The 20,199-nt window shown below is 41.4% G+C and overlaps 5 gene segments (V, D, J or C); 2 read left to right on the plus strand and 3 right to left on the minus strand.

Moving 5' to 3' along the window:
- LOC117808958 overlaps positions 1–20,199 on the plus strand; it is a 36,786-nt gene that overhangs the window by 16,032 nt on the left and 555 nt on the right. The window contains 1 exon segment of the V gene segment in view: positions 18,914–18,951. Within this exon segment, the coding sequence occupies positions 18,914–18,951 (38 nt within the window).
- Positions 1–20,199, plus strand: part of LOC117808962 — a 46,123-nt gene that overhangs the window by 10,710 nt on the left and 15,214 nt on the right.
- The window catches only part of LOC117808966, a 51,811-nt gene that overhangs the window by 4,061 nt on the left and 27,551 nt on the right, over positions 1–20,199 (minus strand).
- Positions 1,227–20,199, minus strand: part of LOC117808964 — a 24,443-nt gene continuing 5,470 nt past the window's right edge. The window contains 2 exon segments of the V gene segment in view: positions 1,227–1,743; positions 3,414–3,449. Coding sequence covers positions 1,409–1,743; positions 3,414–3,449 — 371 coding nt within the window.
- Positions 9,150–20,199, minus strand: part of LOC117808963 — a 28,168-nt gene continuing 17,118 nt past the window's right edge. The window contains 2 exon segments of the V gene segment in view: positions 9,150–9,666; positions 11,345–11,380. Of these exon segments, the coding sequence occupies positions 9,332–9,666; positions 11,345–11,380 (371 nt within the window).

Genomic DNA, 20,199 nt, shown 5'->3' on the forward strand with positions numbered 1-20,199 from the left:
ACTGAAGACACACACACACACACACACACACACACACACACACACACACACACACACACACACACACACACACACACACACACACACACACAAAGTCCTCCTGTATGCTGATGATATACAGTTACTCTTTACAAACCCTCATGTCTCACTGATTCTGTCCACATAAATGTCCCTACTGAGGTTACCTTCTCCTCATGTATGAAATGTAGTTTGCATATTTAACATTTTAAGACCTCTCAAAAAAATAAGCCTCTTGAACCCATACTCAAAAACAACAACAAGACGTCAGCTCATTTAATGTTAATTTAATATTAAGGTGTTATTTTGGCGATGAAGAACATCCATGTTTGAATAAACTTCTTCCAGGGGCGTCATCTGATCCCCCCAAATTTGGTCAGTGTGTTGGAGACAAGTTAAGTCATTAAAATATTGAGTCTACATTAAAAGGTGTGTCTGTGGCTTTTAGTCAAAGTTTGATTTTCAGATTTGACACAAAATTCTAATTTTCTTCCTCTCATAAAATGTTCCCTGTTCTCCAAATTTTACATCCACATGTTCCAGACTTCTGCTTTGAGTTTCTGATGGGAGTTAAATCAGATCATCGACCTCTGCATCACATCATGACTCTCCACTGATCTATAGTTCAGAATTTAACAATACAAACACCAAGATATGAAAATAACCTGCTTCAATATTTACATTTCTTTCCATTTCAAGTCAAATTTGATATTTATTACCAAATGTCAGACTTGAGTGTCCAAAGTCAACTTAATGAGCTTGACAACACAGATAATATATTTCCCTTTAGTGTGTAATTCTACATATTTCTAATAATATATAAAGCATGTATACAGTTAGAGCATGCATGGACATAGCTGATACAACAATGAGTGAATCTTCTGACTAAGAGCTGAAAAAGAAAGACTTCTCTTGAGTTGAGTCTTTCATCCTTCAACATTATATGAATTAAAATCTGGATTTTCATGAATTGTATTTGTCTTTATGTGGATGATACCCTGATTATTTTGTTATCTTGAGAAATATCAGATGTTTTCAGATGAATGTTCTTTATGCAGTTTAATAATACATGAACAGAACACATGGATCTTCTTGAAGGTGAGTTACATGAGAGGAAGTTTCTGTTAGAGTTTTAAAGAAGTCTGTATTCGACTAAAGCTTCTTATATATGAAGGGAATGATAGACAGGAAGTGAAAATGCACGCCACTTTGATGATACACATAATAAAATCTTTATTGTGTTCAAACATTGAATCCATCAGCATGAGTAGAAACAGTGAAATGTTGAAACATGAAACATGTCATGATTGAAAGAGAGAACCAGAGACAGAGAGTTTAGACTGAGAGCAGGAACAGAGAACAAACACAATCAGGGTCCCAGTGAGTCAGATCAGTTCTGGGAACACTGGTCTCTGCTCAAGGACTGTGAGACCAGAGTCTGGGAGCCCTGGGTGGCCTCACAGGTCACAGAGCCCAGCTTCCTCCACTGCTCTGCAGTGAGCCTCAGGGTGCTGCTCCAGCTGTAGAGGCCGTCCTTCTGCAGCGCCCCGGGGCTCCTGCTCTCCTCCCCGCTGATGCTGCTGATGCTGCCGCCGCCGCCCACCTTCCAGGCCAGACTCCAGCCTGAGGGGAAGCCCTTGTTGGCCAGGCACATGAGCGTGGCCCTCTCCTGCTGCAGCTCCTTATCGGAGGGGGGCAGCACCGTCAGGGTGGGACGCGTATCACCTAGGAGACACCAATCAGCTTAGAGGACAGGGAGCACACAGCTGTCAATCAAACAGCAGACACTGAGACAGCTTTAATGTTGAAAGTTGAACTTCTCCTTGAAGGAGTTTGTGTCAGGTGTTGTTTCTGCTCCACCAGTCACTCACTCACACATTGTTTCACTTCCCTTTAAGAAGCCTCTCATGCATATCAGCACAGAGACACTCATCATACAGAACCAGCTCAAACACATCAAACTACAAATTCAATCCCATAAAAACTACTGACTGCATTTCAGAGCTCTTCATGAGAATCTAAATTAGAACCAAAAGGATGAAAAAGTGAACAAAATGTTAAAAAACGGTCCAAACTGTAACAACTTCTGATCCCACATATCAGAAACCTTCCTGTGCTTTACTCACCAACACAGATAACAAAGTGACTCTGACAGATTGTTTCTCAGATCCATTTAAACGACTCTTAACAAACTGTGGGAGGTTATTCTGAGACCAAGACGCAGCTCCCTCTTTCTTTATCACTTCATCATGGCTGTTTGTTGTTTAGCAAATAGTTGAATTAACAAAAAGAGAAGGATTTTGTCAGTGAAAAAATATTATCATGTGACATATTTATATCAGGTTAAAGCAATGCCATAAGGCCTTTAACGTGAGTTTTTAAAAATATGACATTGGATGAAAAATAGTCAGGTCATGAAAATCCTTGTTGTTGTAAGTTATCATCATATGTCAGCCTGTGTTGATTCAAATAAAAAAATATAGATTATGCAGGAGATTATACATTTTTAGAGTTTTTTGACACCATGAATTTCCTCTCTCTGACACTTTAACACGTGGTAATTAAAGGGTTAATTATAATATTAGTGAAGATTCAGTATGTCTCATTAAAACTGAAGTTAATTCAAATATCTTTTTATAAATTGGAAGGATTCATCAATATATGACAGATTTATATCAGGTTAAAGCAATGCCCATTATTGGTCGCCTTAAGGTCTTTAAGGTGAGCTTTTCTTAAGGCTTACAGAGGATTCAAATCAAAGATTAAATATTCAAAATGTTAAACAGACGGTGGATTTTTTAGAACCTCCAAGTGTTTTAAAGTGTTTCAGTTTGAGAGGAACGCTTCAAGATGTGTTCAGTAAAGCTGCTCTGAGTTTAGTTCCACGGCAAAGGAGACATAAAAACAGAACTACTCAAAGTCATGAGGAAATATCGTCCTGAATGAAACAGAAAAACACTAAATGTAAATGAATATTTCACTTGAAGCTTTTAGTAGTTGGACAGAAACTTACTTCCAACATCCAGTCTGGTTCCTCCACCAAAAGTCCACCACAGTGATACAAAGTCATTGAGGCGCCGTACAAAAACCTGTGACTGTAGAGAGACCCGGCTCTCTGACTCTGACTGAACTAAACCTACCAGCCCTCAAGATGGAACTCCTTCATCAAAGTAAGACAAGAACTCAGTGACTCATTAAAAACTGCTCAGCCTTTAAAGTTATTCAATTTAAACTCTCTTTTTTTTCTGCAACACTTTAAACTTTCAACGTGAAGTTTGTCTGTTTTCTTAAAGAATTCCCATTTTGAACAAAAAGCGAAGTGATTCATCTCCTACAGATTTCACATTCAAAACAAAGAAGCTCCTGAAACAATAAAGAGTTCATATTTGACTTACTTCCAACATCCAGTCTGGTTCCTCCACCGAACGTGAGCCACAGTGATACAAAGTCATTGAGGCGCCGTACAAAAACCTCTGACTGTAGAGAGACACGGCTCTCTGACTCTGACACAAACACACTCACTGAACGTCTCTGTTCACAGGATTTATTTCAGATTCTATTCAATCTTTAAATCAAACATTCTGACACATTTTACATTTTTTAGATGCTTTTTTTAAAAATATTTGATTAAAATGGAGATAATTTCTCAAAAGGATTTCTGCAGACGTTTGAACCTAAATCCTAATGAATTTAAATAATAATCTCTTTGATATAAAACTGTTTAAAACAGGGTTTCAAAGTGCTGAAGACAAAGACTCAAAGGTTCTTAATAAACTACAAACAGATCCACAAAGTCAGAGAGACATAAAGGAAGATAAAAATGTCATGACCATCAAATAAGAAAGGAAATAAAAGAAAGTTTGAAGAATAAAAAGAAGAAAAGAGAAAAGATTAAAACAATGAAAAGATCAGAAATATAAACTGATAGAATCCTGCCAGTGATACGGCCTGAAGAAGAATCAAAACATCTGGATTAAAACACGCTCAGGTGACATCGCCAGTGAAAGCACATCCATTCAAATGTGTTTTTAAAAGAGATTTCAAAGAGGAGAAAGAAGTTGGGAGTGTGATCTCCCCGGGGACGTTATTCCAGAGAAGCTCTGACAGGAAAGACCCGCTCACCTTTGGTCCTCCACTGTGGGCAGAGCCTCAGCTGAGGACCTCGGGGTCAGACCGGGGTCTAGAGCGTCCTTATAAGTCAACAATAAGATCTGTATCAGGAGCCAATGGAGGGAACCTGAAACAGGACTGATGTGGTCTTTGCAGACGTCCTTTCAATACTGACATTAATTAATCAGTCCATTGATAAACGTATCATTAGTGTCAATTAAGACCCTGTCAGAGCATTTCCATAGAGAGCCACTTTGCATCAGCAGCACCATGCTCCAGTGCTCTGGGAGACTTTATAGTCCTGAGAGTTGAACACTGGATGACTGACAGCTGTCCTTCATCACAACAGAAGCCACAGAAATCCTCCTCCTCCTCCTCCTCCTCCTCCTCATCAAAAACATGACTCTGATCTGCGTCCTCATCTGGACTCTCCTCTGCTGCTGCTTCACAGGTAAAGTCCAGAGAATCAAACTCCTCTCCTCTATGAACATCCGTCCCTCTGAAATGAAGCCCACAAAACCCTGACGCTGCTTTATGTTTCTGTCTCTGTATCCTCAGAGTCCAGAGGACAGGTCACAGTGACTCAGCCTGCAGCAGTGAGCTCTGCTCCAGGAGGCTCAGTCACCATCTCATGCAGGACCAGTCAGAGTGTTCCAAGCTGTAACAGTGCCAACTGTTTACACTGGTACCAGCAGAAAGATGGAGAATCTCCTAAACTGCTTATTCGCTACACCAATGAGAGGATGTCAGGGATACCTGGGCGTTTTACAGGCAGTGGATCTGGATCTAGCTTCACTCTGACCATCAGTGGAGTCCAGACTGAAGATGCTGCAGTTTACTACTGTCTGAGTTATCACAGTGGGCCTCTGTTCACACAGTGAAAAAGCGTCGTACAAAAACCTCCCTCAGTCAGACTGAACAGAAACTGAACTGACAGCTGCAGCTGGAAGCTTCTGCAGAGACTGACACACTTCACTGAAGACACACACACACACACACACACACACACACACACACACACACACACACACACACACACACACACACACACACACACACACACACACACACACACCAGCATAAAATCCTCCTGTATGCTGATGATATACAGTTACTCTTTACAAACCCTCATGTCTCTCTGATTCTGTCCATACAGTTCTTCAGTTCATCCTTCTTTCTCTTTAAAAATACTCTTTTAGAGAACTTTGAGTTTATATTTGAACAAACTCATATGACCTGTTGAATTCAGCAGAAGTCCAAACCAGAACAAATACAAGTAAATCCAGTGAAACCCAGTGGGCTGCCCTCATCTATGATAAGTATCTACAGTCTGGTTTATTGTCAGGGTCCGGCCTTTATAGGTTTGAACTGGAGTCAGATTTAACACACTAAGTTGTCCGGCATATTGAGATATCATCGGCAAAATGTCAGGTGGAAAAAATACCAGGGGTGTCCGGATACAACTTCTCACTTCTGATACGACACCGATATTGCAGCCTTGAGTATCGGCAGACACCGATATCGATCAGATAGAAAAGGCTTGATCAAGTGATATTACTCAAACAGAGAACAACAGTCAGCAACAGCAGGTATGAGAAAAACTGACCCATGTATTATTAAGCAATGTGTTACATCAATGTTAACCTTATACATAAGAATACACTACAACTGAATAGAATACATTAAACATAAATTAGACGACTCTGAAAAATGACCTCATTAAATCCAATCAAAACTAATTATACTTTTAAAGTGCAAAATAACAATTCAAGTTCACTTCAGGTATTTTTCACTGTCAGTATATGGTGGGAACCAGTGTTCATTTATGCAGATATGTTAGATTTAGTCTTAAGGAGAAAATGCATGTTAGTTTTAGTCACATTCTAGTCTTTGATTGTTGACAAAACATTTTCTCTCTTTAGAATAATTCATAGTGGATCAGATATCAGTATCAGGGTTACACCAAGTGTTCAAATAGTCAATATTTCACTCTTTGAACACTTTTGTGTAATATCTGAAGTTAAGTTAAAAACATGATCCTCACAGTGGCCCCAGCCGTGTCCAGGTGAGAGAGGGCTCTCTGAAGGAGGTAGATGACAGCATCATCCACCCCGGTGCCAGGTTGGTAGGCGAACTGCAGCGGGTCCATCGATGGTCTTACCAGGGGTCTCAGGTGACCGAGGACCAGTCTCTCCAGGGTCTTCATCAGCTGCGATGTCAGCGCCACCGGCCTGTAGCTGTTGAAGTCTTTTGGGTGAGGGGTCTTTGGCACCGGTACCAAGCAGGTTGTCTTCCACAGCTCTGGTACCTTCCCCAGTTTCAGGCTCAAGTTGAAGATGTGCCCCACAATCCCACACAGTTCGTCTGCACAGGATTTGAGGAGCCTTGATCTGATGCCATCTAGACCCGCAGCCTTCCTCGTCTTCACCCTCTCAGTTGAGTCCTCACGTGGCTAGTTGAGAAGGACAGGGGGGGCAGGGGGTCTGTATGCAGAGTGTTGACAGACAGGGATCAGTTGATGTAGGGGGATCAGACACAAGTGGACTAACTAAGGACAGGGTGGGCTAATTTCACACTTTGTGAGTGAGTTAATACTCCAGACACTCACGTGTATCTGCAACATACTGAAGAAGTTAGTGTTTCATGACATGTCCCCTTTAATCCTTCATCACCTCTGTTTCTGATATTAATGTATGGATGAGCAAGAACTTTAAAAACTGAACAGAGATGGAGAACCAGAAAGAGACCCCTGGTGGAGAGAACACCAACACCAGGAGCTTGGACAGAGCATTTCCATAGAGAGCCACTTTGCATCAGCAGCACCATGCTCCAGTGCTCTGGGAGACTTTATAGTCCTGAGAGTTGAACACTGGATGACTGACAGCTGTCCTTCATCACAACAGAAGCCACAGAAATCCTCCTCCTCCTCCTCCTCCTCCTCCTCCTCATCAAAAACATGACTCTGATCTGCGTCCTCATCTGGACTCTCCTCTGCTGCTGCTTCACAGGTAAAGTCCAGAGAATCAAACTCCTCTCCTCTATGAACATCCGTCCCTCTGAAATGAAGCCCACAAAACCCTGACGCTGCTTTATGTTTCTGTCTCTGTATCCTCAGAGTCCAGAGGACAGGTCACAGTGACTCAGCCTGCAGCAGTGAGCTCTGCTCCGGGAGGCTCCGCACAAATCAGATGTACCACCAGTCCTGCTCTGGAAGCTGATAGTGGTGGTGATCACTACTTATCCTGGTACCAACAGAAAGATGGAGAAACTCCTAAACTGCTCATTTACTGGGCTAGCAGTCGAGAATCAGGGATTCCAGATCGTTTTTCAGGCAGTGGATCTGGATCTAGCTTCACTCTGACCATCAGTGGAGTCCAGACTGAAGATGCTGCAGTTTACTACTGTAAGAGTCTTCATGGCATCAACGGTCAGGATGTGTTCACACAGTGAAAAAGCGTCGTACAAAAACCTCCCTCAGTCAGACTGAACAGAAACTGAACTGACAGCTGCAGCTGGAAGCTTCTGCAGAGACTGACACACTTCACTGAAGACACACACACACACTTCACTGAAGACACACACACTCACACACACACACACACACACACACACACACACACACACACACACACACACACACACACAAACACACACAAACACACACACAAACACACACACACACACACACGCACGCACGCACGCATGTACGCACGTACGCACGCACGCACGCACGCACACACACACACACACACAGACACACATACACACACACACACACACACACACTTACACATACACACACACACACACACACACACACACACACACACACACACACATACACACACACACACACACACACACACACACACACACACACACACATAAAGTCCTCCTGTATGCTGATGATATACAGTTACTCTTTACAAACCCTCATGTCTCTCTGATTCTGTCCACATAAATGTCCCTACTGAGGTTATCTTCTCCTCATGTATGAAATGTAGTTTGCATATTTAACATTTTAAGACCTCTCAAAAAAATAAGCCTCTTGAACCCATACTCAAAAACAACAACAAGACGTCAGCTCATTTAATGTTAATTTAATATTAAGGTGTTATTTTGGCGATGAAGAACATCCATGTTTGAATAAACTTCTTCCAGGGGCGTCATCTGATCCCCCCAAATTTGGTCAGTGTGTTGGAGACAAGTTAAGTTATTAAAATATTGAGTCTACATTAAAAGGTGTGTCTGTGGCTTTGAGTCAAAGTTTGATTTTCAGATTTGCCACAAAATTCTAATTTTCTTCCTCTCATAAAATGTTCCCTGTTCTCCAAATTTTACATCCACATGTTCCAGACTTCTGCTTTGAGTTTCTGATGGGAGTTAAATCAGATCATCGACCTCTGCATCACATCATGACTCTCCACTGATCTATAGTTCAGAATTTAACAATACAAACACCAAGATATGAAAATAACCTGCTTCAATATTTACATTTCTTTCCATTTCAAGTCAAATTTGATATTTATTACCAAATGTCAGACTTGAGTGTCCAAAGTCAACTTAATGAGCTTGACCACACAGATAATATATTTCCCTTTAGTGTGTAATTCTACATATTTCTAATAATATATAAAGCATGTATACAGTTAGAGCATGCATGGACATAGCTGATACAACAATGAGTGAATCTTCTGACTAAGAGCTGAAAAAGAAAGACTTCTCTTGAGTTGAGTCTTTCATCCTTCAACATTATATGAATTAAAATCTGGATTTTCATGGATTGTATTTGTCTTTATGTGGATGATACCCTGATTATTTTGTTATCTTGAGAAATATCAGATGTTTTCAGATGAATGTTCTTTATGCAGTTTAATAATACATGAACAGAACACATGGATCTTCTTGAAGGTGAGTTACATGAGAGGAAGTTTCTGTTAGAGTTTTAAAGAAGTCTGTATTCGACTAAAGCTTCTTATATATGAAGGGAATGATAGACAGGAAGTGAAAATGCACGCCACTTTGATGATACACATAATAAAATCTTTATTGTGTTCAAACATTGAATCCATCAGCATGAGTAGAAACAGTGAAATGTTGAAACATGAAACATGTCATGATTGAAAGAGAGAACCAGAGACAGAGAGTTTAGACTGAGAGCAGGAACAGAGAACAAACACAATCAGGGTCCCAGTGAGTCAGATCAGTTCTGGGAACACTGGTCTCTGCTCAGGGACTGTGAGACCAGAGTCTGGGAGCCCTGGGTGGCCTCACAGGTCACAGAGCCCAGCTTCCTCCACTGGTCTGCAGTGAGCCTCAGGGTGCTGCTCCAGCTGTAGAGGCCGTCCTTCTGCAGCGCCCCGGGGCTCCTGCTCTCCTCCCCGCTGATGCTGCTGATGCTGCCGCCGCCGCCCACCTTCCAGGCCAGACTCCAGCCTGAGGGGAAGCCCTTGTTGGCCAGGCACATGAGCGTGGCCCTCCCCTGCTGCAGCTCCTTATCGGAGGGGGGCAGCACCGTCAGGATGGGACGCGTATCACCTAGGAGACACCAATCAGCTTAGAGGACAGGGAGCACACAGCTGTCAATCAAACAGCAGACACTGAGACAGCTTTAATGTTGAAAGTTGAACTTCTCCTTGAAGGAGTTTGTGTCAGGTGTTGTTTCTGCTCCACCAGTCACTCACTCACACATTGTTTCACTTCCCTTTAAGAAGCCTCTCATGCATATCAGCACAGAGACACTCATCATACAGAACCAGCTCAAACACATCAAACTACAAATTCAATCCCATAAAAACTACTGACTGCATTTCAGAGCTCTTCACGAGAATCTAAATTAGAACCAAAAGGATGAAAAAGTGAACAAAATGTTAAAAAACGGTCCAAACTGTAACAACTTCTGATCCCACATATCAGAAACCTTCCTGTGCTTTACTCACCAACACAGATAACAAAGTGACTCTGACAGATTGTTTCTCAGATCCATTTAAACGACTCTTAACAAACTGTGGGAGGTTATTCTGAGACCAAGACGCAGCTCCCTCTTTCTTTATCACTTCATCATGGCTGTTTGTTGTTTAGCAAATAGTTGAATTAACAAAAAGAGAAGGATTTTGTCAGTGAAAAAATGTTATCATGTGACATATTTATATCAGGTTAAAGCAATGCCATAAGGCCTTTAACGTGAGTTTTTAAAAATATGACATTGGATGAAAAATAGTCAGGTCATGAAAATCCTTGTTGTTGTAAGTTATCATCATATGTCAGCCTGTGTTGATTCAAATAAAAAAATATAGATTATGCAGGAGATTATACATTTTTAGTGTTTTTTGACACCATGAATTTCCTCTCTCTGACACTTTAACACGTGGTAATTAAAGGGTTAATTATAATATTAGTGAGTATTCAGTATGTCTCATTAAAACTGAAGTTAATTCAAATATCTTTTTATAAATTGGAAGGATTCATCAATATATGACAGATTTATATCAGGTTAAAGCAATGCCCATTATTGGTCGCCTTAAGGTCTTTAAGGTGAGCTTTTCTTAAGGCTTACAGAGGATTCAAATCAAAGATTAAATATTCAAAATGTTAAACAGGCGGTGGATTTTTTAGAACCTCCAAGTGTTTTAAAGTGTTTCAGTTTGAGAGGAACGCTTCAAGATGTGTTCAGTAAAGCTGCTCTGAGTTTAGTTCCACGGCAAAGGAGACATAAAAACAGAACTACTCAAAGTCATGAGGAAATATCGTCCTGAATGAAACAGAAAATGAATATTTCACTTGAAGCTTTTAGTAGTTGGACAGAAAGCTTTTAGTAGTTGGACAGAAACTTACTTCCAACATCCAGTCTGGTTCCTCCACCAAAAGTCCACCACAGTGATACAAAGTCATTGAGGCGCCGTACAAAAACCTGTGACTGTAGAGAGACCCGGCTCTCTGACTCTGACTGAACTAAACCTACCAGCCCTCAAGATGGAACTCCTTCATCAAAGTAAGACAAGAACTCAGTGACTCATTAAAAACTGCTCAGCCTTTAAAGTTATTCAATTTAAACTCTCTTTTTTTTCTGCAACACTTTAAACTTTCAACGTGAAGTTTGTCTGTTTTCTTAAAGAATTCCCATTTTGAACAAAAAGCGAAGTGATTCATCTCCTACAGATTTCACATTCAAAACAAAGAAGCTCCTGAAACAATAAAGAGTTCATATTTGACTTACTTCCAACATCCAGTCTGGTTCCTCCACCGAACGTGAGCCACAGTGATACAAAGTCATTGAGGCGCCGTACAAAAACCTCTGACTGTAGAGAGACACGGCTCTCTGACTCTGACACAAACACACTCACTGAACGTCTCTGTTCACAGGATTTATTTCAGATTCTATTCAATCTTTAAATCAAACATTCTGACACATTTTACATTTTTAGATGCTTTTTTTAAAAATATTTGATTAAAATGGAGATAATTTCTCAAAAGGATTTCTGCAGACGTTTGAACCTAAATCCTAATGAATTTAAATAATAATCTCTTTGATATAAAACTGTTTAAAACAGGGTTTCAAAGTGCTGAAGACAAAGACTCAAAGGTTCTTAATAAACTACAAACAGATCCACAAAGTCAGAGAGACATAAAGGAAGATAAAAATGTCATGACCATCAAATAAGAAAGGAAATAAAAGAAAGTTTGAAGAATAAAAAGAAGAAAAGAGAAAAGATTAAAACAATGAAAAGATCAGAAATATAAACTGATAGAATCCTGCCAGTGATACGGCCTGAAGAAGAATCAAAACATCTGGATTAAAACACGCTCAGGTGACATCTCCAGTGAAAGCACATCCATTCAAATGTGTTTTTAAAAGAGATTTCAAAGAGGAGAAAGAAGTTGGGAGTGTGATCTCCCCGGGGACGTTATTCCAGAGAAGCTCTGACAGGAAAGACCCGCTCACCTTTGGTCCTCCACTGTGGGCAGAGCCTCAGCTGAGGACCTCGGGGTCAGACCGGGGTCTAGAGCGTCCTTATAAGTCAACAATAAGATCTGTATCAGGAGCCAATGGAGGGAACCTGAAACAGGACTGATGTTGTCTTTGCAGACGTCCTTTCAATACTGACATTAATTAATCAGTCCATTGATAAACGTATCATTAGTGTAAATTAAGACCCTGTCAGAGCATTTCCATAGAGAGCCACTTTGCATCAGCAGCACCATGCTCCAGTGCTCTGGGAGACTTTATAGTCCTGAGAGTTGAACACTGGATGACTGACAGCTGTCCTTCATCACAACAGAAGCCACAGAAATCCTCCTCCTCCTCCTCCTCATCCTCCTCATCAAAAACATGACTCTGATCTGCGTCCTCATCTGGACTCTCCTCTGCTGCTGCTTCACAGGTAAAGTCCAGAGAATCAAACTCCTCTCCTCTATGAACATCCGTCCCTCTGAAATGAAGCCCACAAAACCCTGACGCTGCTTTATGTTTCTGTCTCTGTATCCTCAGAGTCCAGAGGACAGGTCACAGTGACTCAGCCTGCAGCAGTGAGCTCTGCTCCGAGAGGCTCAGTCACCATCTCATGCAGGACCAGTCAGAGGGTTCCAAGCTGTAGCAGTGCCAACTGTTTATACTGGTACCAGCAGAAAGATGGAGAAACTCCTAAACTGCTCATTCGCTACACCAATGAGAGGATGTCAGGGATACCTGGACGGTTTTCAGGCAGTGGATCTGGATCTAGCTTCACTCTGACCATCAGTGGAGTCCAGACTGAAGATGCTGCAGTTTACTACTGTCAGAGTTATCATGTCATCAACAGTCAGAGAGTGTTCACACAGTGAAAAAGCGTCGTACAAAAACCTCCCTCATTCAGACTGACACAGTTCACTGAAGACACACACACACACACACACACACACACACACACACACACACACACACACACACACACACACACACACACACACACACACACACACAGTATCTTCTCAAACACACACCACCATAAATCCTCCTGTATGTTGATGATAAACAGTCCTACTTTATAAAACCCTCATGTCCATAAAGCCATCACGCATTTATGGGTCAGAGTCCAGGTTTAGTCCATGCAGGCGGTACTATGGGGAGGGGGGGCAGATAGAGAAGATAGAGAGATTTCAGCATCCTGGCTGCCTGTGTATGATATATATATATATATATATATATATATATATATATATATTATGCACATGAGATATTTGAGTGTTTTGGAATAAGACTGTAACACAACAAACTGTAGAAAAAGTAAAGGGTCTGAATACTTTCTGTAGCCACTGTATTTTAGTTCAGTGTAGATGAGGGCAGTCGACTGGGTTTCACTTGATTTCCTCGTATTTCTTCTAGTTTGGACTTTTTACTTTTCCTCCATTTGAAGACAAATCTCCTCCTTCTGACTCCTCTACATTTCTATCAGAGCTCTAGTTACTCACTACTCTTACTTTGAAGTCAGCTGATGAATCTTCTTCTCTGAAATCAGATCCCAAAGACCGTAACCTGTTGGTGTCCTTGTGTTTGGTTTGTCTCAGTGGTGTAGCCGTACCTCTGTTGAGCGTAGATCAAACGTTCTTCAGATCAGTGTGTTCATGTAGTCGTGGTGATGATGGCTCTGACTGAGAAGGATGATGATTCTCTACCTGAGCACCACGGCCGTATTTTAAACCCACGTTTGAGCTTTTTGAAATAAAGAATGATTGTTTGTATTGTTGTAAATCTCTGATCTTCATCACAGCCTCCAAAACATCAGCATCTAACCTGAGAGAGCATGTGGAGGTCTGGAGCTCACACACTGCTTTGACTCCAGAGGAACATTGGAAACTTGTCTGTGCTTGGAGTAACTTAGTTTAGATTTCATGGTAGACTTTGGAGATCTGAAATCATGTTTTCTAGAGAAACAGAACGGAGCAGAATGTTCACCCATGCATTCTTGACTGACCTCATGCTTTGTGAAAATACGTTCAGAGATATTTGAACTTTGACCCTCACTGATCATCAGCATACAGGAGGATTTTATGGTGGTGTGTGTTTGATATGATACTGTGTGTGTGTGTGTGTGTGTGTGTGTGTGTGTGTGTGTGTGTGTGTGTGTTTGTGTGTGTGTGTGTGTGTGTGTGTGTGTGTGTGTGTGTGTGTGTGTGTGTGTGTGTGTGTGTGTGTGTGTGTCTTCAGTGAAGTGTGTCAGTCTCTGCAGAAGCTTCCAGCTGCAGCTGTCAGTTCAGTTTCTGTTCAGTCTGACTGAGGGAGGTTTTTGTACGACGCTTTTTCACTGTGTGAACACAAGCTGACTGTTGATGTAGTGTGCACTCTGACAGTAGTAAACTGCAGAATCTTCAGTCTGGACTCCACTGATGGTCAGAGTGAAGCTAGATCCAGATCCACTGCCTGTAAAACGATCTGGAATCCCTGATGCTCGATAGCTAGCCGAGTAAATGAGCAGTTTAGGAGTTTCTCCATCTTTCTGTTGGTACCAGGATAAACGGGGGTTGTGGCTAGAAACATAAACCCTCTGACTGGTCCTGCATGAGATGGTGACTGTGCCTCCCGGAGCAGAGCTCACTGCTGCAGGCTGAGTCACTGTGACCTGTCCTCTGGACTCTGAGGATACAGAGACAGAAACATAAAGCAGCGTCAGGGTTTTGTGGGCTTCATTTCAGAGGGACGGATGTTCATAGAGGAGAGGAGTTTGATTCTCTGGACTTTACCTGTGAAGCAGCAGCAGAGGAGAGTCCAGATGAGGACGCAGATCAGAGTCATGTTTTTGATGAGGAGGAGGAGGAGGAGGAGGATTTCTGTGTCTTCTGTTGTGATGAAGGACAGCTGTCAGTCATCCAGTGTTCAACTCTCAGGACTATAAAGTCTCCCAGAGCACTGGAGCATGGTGCTGCTGATGCAAAGTGGCTCTCTATGGAAATGCTCTGTCCAAGCTCCTGGTGTTGGTGTTCTCTCCACCAGGGGTCTCTTTCTGGTTCTCCATCTCTGTTCAGTTTTTTTAAGTTCTTGCTCATCCATACATTAATATCAGAAACAGAGGTGATGAAGGGTTAAAGGGGACATGTCATGAAACACTAACTTCTTCAGTATGTTGCAGATACACGTGAGTGTCTGGAGTATTAACTCACTCACAAAGTGTGAAATTAGCCCACCCTGTCCTTAGTTAGTCCACTTGTGTCTGATCCCCCTACCTCAACTGATCCCTGTCTGTCAACACTCTGCATACAGACCCCCTGCCCCCCCTGTCCTTCTCAACTAGCCACGTGAGGACTCAACTGAGAGGGTGAAGACGAGGAAGGCTGCGGGTCTAGATGGCATCAGATCAAGGCTCCTCAAATCCTGTGCAGACGAACTGTGTGGGATTGTGGGGCACATCTTCAACTTGAGCCTGAAACTGGGGAAGGTACCAGAGCTGTGGAAGACAACCTGCTTGGTACCGGTGCCAAAGACCCCTCACCCAAAAGACTTCAACAGCTACAGGCCGGTGGCGCTGACATCGCAGCTGATGAAGACCCTGGAGAGACTGGTCCTCGGTCACCTGAGACCCCTGGTAAGACCATCGATGGACCCGCTGCAGTTCGCCTACCAACCTGGCACCGGGGTGGATGATGCTGTCATCTACCTCCTTCAGAGAGCCCTCTCTCACCTGGACACGGCTGGGGCCACTGTGAGGATCATGTTTTTAACTTAACTTCAGATATTACACAAAAGTGTTCAAAGAGTGAAATATTGACTATTTGAACACTTGGTGTAACCCTGATACTGATATCTGATCCACTATGAATTATTCTAAAGAGAGAAAATGTTTTGTCAACAATCAAAGACTAGAATGTGACTAAAACTAACATGCATTTTCTCCTTAAGACTAAATCTAACATATCTGCATAAATGAACACTGGTTCCCACCATATACTGACAGTGAAAAATACCTGAAGTGAACTTGAATTGTTATTTTGCACTTTAAAAGTATAATTTGTTTTGATTGGATTTAATGAGGTCATTTTTCAGAGTCGTCTAATTTATGTTTAATGTATTCTATTCAGTTGTAGTGTATTCTTATGTATAAGGTTAACATTGATGTAACACATTGCTTAATAATACATGGGTCAGTTTTTCTCATACCTGCTGTTGCTGACTGTTGTTCTCTGTTTGAGTAATATCACTTGATCAAGCCTTTTCTATCTGATCGATATCGGTGTCTGCCGATACTCAAGGCTGCAATATCGGTGTCGTATCAGAAGTGAGAAGTTGTATCCGGACACCCCTGGTATTTTTTCCACCTGACATTTTGCCGATGATATCTCAATATGCCGGACAACTTAGTGTGTTAAATCTGACTCCAGTTCAAACCTATAAAGGCCGGACCCTGACAATAAACCAGACTGTAGATACTTATCATAGATGAGGGCAGCCCACTGGGTTTCACTGGATTTACTTGTATTTGTTCTGGTTTGGACTTCTGCTGAATTCAACAGGTCATATGAGTTTGTTCAAATATAAACTCAAAGTTCTCTAAAAGAGTATTTTTAAAGAGAAAGAAGGATGAACTGAAGAACTGTATGGACAGAATCAGAGAGACATGAGGGTTTGTAAAGAGTAACTGTATATCATCAGCATACAGGAGGATTTTATGGTGTGTGTGTGTGTGTGTGTGTGTGTGTGTGTGTGTGTGTGTGTGTGTGTGTGTGTGTGTGTGTGTGTGTGTGTGTGTGTGTGTGTGTGTGTGTGTGTGTGTGTGTGTCTTCAGTGAAGTGTGTCAGTCTCTGCAGAAGCTTCCAGCTGCAGCTGTCAGTTCAGTTTCTGTTCAGTCTGACTGAGGGAGGTTTTTGTACGACGCTTTTTCACTGTGTGAACAGAGGCCCACTGTGATAACTCAGACAGTAGTAAACTGCAGCATCTTCAGTCTGGACTCCACTGATGGTCAGAGTGAAGCTAGATCCAGATCCACTGCCTGTAAAACGCCCAGGTATCCCTGACATCCTCTCATTGGTGTAGCGAATAAGCAGTTTAGGAGTTTCTCCATCTTTCTGCTGGTACCAGGATAAACAGTTGGCACTGTTACAGCTTGGAACACTCTGACTGGTCCTGCATGAGATGGTGACTGAGCCTCCCGGAGCAGAGCTCCGTGCTGCAGGCTGAGTCACTGTGACCTGTCCTCTGGACTCTGAGGATACAGAGACAGAAACATAAAGCAGCGTCAGGGTTTTGTGGGCTTCATTTCAGAGGGACGGATGTTCATAGAGGAGAGGAGTTTGATTCTCTGGACTTTACCTGTGAAGCAGCAGCAGAGGAGAGTCCAGATGAGGACGCAGATCAGAGTCATGATTTTGATGAGGAGGAGGAGGAGGAGGAGGAGGAGGATTTCTGTGTCTTCTGTTGTGATGAAGGACAGCTGTCAGTCATCCAGTGTTCAACTCTCAGGACTATAAAGTCTCCCAGAGCACTGGAGCATGGTGCTGCTGATGCAAAGTGGCTCTCTATGGAAATGCTCTGACAGGGTCTTAATTGACACTAATGATACGTTTATCAATGGACTGATTAATTAATGTCAGTATTGAAAGGACGTCTGCAAAGACCACATCAGTCCTGTTTCAGGTTCCCTCCATTGGCTCCTGATACAGATCTTATTGTTGACTTATAAGGACGCTCTAGACCCCGGTCTGACCCCGAGGTCCTCAGCTGAGGCTCTGCCCACAGTGGAGGACCAAAGGTGAGCGGGTCTTTCCTGTCAGAGCTTCTCTGGAATAACGTCCCCGGGGAGATCACACTCCCAACTTCTTTCTCCTCTTTGAAATCTCTTTTAAAAACACATTTGAATGGATGTGCTTTCACTGGAGATGTCACCTGAGCGTGTTTTAATCCAGATGTTTTGATTCTTCTTCAGGCCGTATCACTGGCAGGATTCTATCAGTTTATATTTCTGATCTTTTCATTGTTTTAATCTTTTCTCTTTTCTTCTTTTTATTCTTCAAACTTTCTTTTATTTCCTTTCTTATTTGATGGTCATGACATTTTATCTTCCTTTATGTCTCTCTGACTTTGTGGATCTGTTTGTAGTTTATTAAGAACCTTTGAGTCTTTGTCTTCAGCACTTTGAAACCCTGTTTTAAACAGTTTTATATCAAAGAGATTATTATTTAAATTCATTAGGATTTAGGTTCAAACGTCTGCAGAAATCCTTTTGAGAAATTATCTCCATTTTAATCAAATAATTTTAAAAAAAGCATCTAAAAAATGTAAAATGTGTCACAATGTTTGATTTAAAGATTGAATAGAATCTGAAATAAATCCTGTGAACAGAGACGTTCAGTGAGTGTGTTTGTGTCAGAGTCAGAGAGCCGTGTCTCTCTACAGTCAGAGGTTTTTGTACGGCGCCTCAATGACTTTGTATCACTGTGGCTCACGTTCGGTGGAGGAACCAGACTGGATGTTGGAAGTAAGTCAAATATGAACTCTTTATTGTTTCAGGAGCTTCTTTGTTTTGAATGTGAAATCTGTAGGAGATGAATCACTTCGCTTTTTGTTCAAAATGGGAATTCTTTAAGAAAACAGACAAACTTCACGTTGAAAGTTTAAAGTGTTGCAGAAAAAAAAGAGAGTTTAAATTGAATAACTTTAAAGGCTGAGCAGTTTTTAATGAGTCACTGAGTTCTTGTCTTACTTTGATGAAGGAGTTCCATCTTGAGGGCTGGTAGGTTTAGTTCAGTCAGAGTCAGAGAGCCGGGTCTCTCTACAGTCACAGGTTTTTGTACGGCGCCTCAATGACTTTGTATCACTGTGGTGGACTTTTGGTGGAGGAACCAGACTGGATGTTGGAAGTAAGTTTCTGTCCAACTACTAAAAGCTTCAAGTGAAATATTCATTTACATTTAGTGTTTTTCTGTTTCATTCAGGACGATATTTCCTCATGACTTTGAGTAGTTCTGTTTTTATGTCTCCTTTGCCGTGGAACTAAACTCAGAGCAGCTTTACTGAACACATCTTGAAGCGTTCCTCTCAAACTGAAACACTTTAAAACACTTGGAGGTTCTAAAAAATCCACCGTCTGTTTAACATTTTGAATATTTAATCTTTGATTTGAATCCTCTGTAAGCCTTAAGAAAAGCTCACCTTAAAGACCTTAAGGCGACCAATAATGGGCATTGCTTTAACCTGATATAAATCTGTCATATATTGATGAATCCTTCCAATTTATAAAAAGATATTTGAATTAACTTCAGTTTTAATGAGACGTACTGAATCTTCACTAATATTATAATTAACCCTTTAATTACCACGTGTTAAAGTGTCAGAGAGAGGAAATTCATGGTGTCAAAAAACTCTAAAAATGTATAATCTCCTGCATAATCTATATTTTTTATTTGAATCAACACAGGCTGACATATGATGATAACTTACAACAACAAGGATTTTCATGACCTGACTATTTTTCATCCAATGTCATCTTTTTAAAAACTCACGTTAAAGGCCTTATGGCATTGCTTTAACCTGATATAAATATGTCACATGATAATATTTTTTCACTGACAAAATCCTTCTCTTTTTGTTAATTCAACTATTTGCTAAACAACAAACAGCCATGATGAAGTGATAAAGAAAGAGGGAGCTGCGTCTTGGTCTCAGAATAACCTCCCACAGTTTGTTAAGAGTCGTTTAAATGGATCTGAGAAACAATCTGTCAGAGTCACTTTGTTATCTGTGTTGGTGAGTAAAGCACAGGAAGGTTTCTGATATGTGGGATCAGAAGTTGTTACAGTTTGGACCGTTTTTTAACATTTTGTTCACTTTTTCATCCTTTTGGTTCTAATTTAGATTCTCATGAAGAGCTCTGAAATGCAGTCAGTAGTTTTTATGGGATTGAATTTGTAGTTTGATGTGTTTGAGCTGGTTCTGTATGATGAGTGTCTCTGTGCTGATATGCATGAGAGGCTTCTTAAAGGGAAGTGAAACAATGTGTGAGTGAGTGACTGGTGGAGCAGAAACAACACCTGACACAAACTCCTTCAAGGAGAAGTTCAACTTTCAACATTAAAGCTGTCTCAGTGTCTGCTGTTTGATTGACAGCT

This window comes from Notolabrus celidotus, unplaced genomic scaffold (assembly GCF_009762535.1).
Source record: "Notolabrus celidotus isolate fNotCel1 unplaced genomic scaffold, fNotCel1.pri scaffold_190_arrow_ctg1, whole genome shotgun sequence".
Taxonomy (NCBI): domain Eukaryota; kingdom Metazoa; phylum Chordata; class Actinopteri; order Labriformes; family Labridae; genus Notolabrus; species Notolabrus celidotus.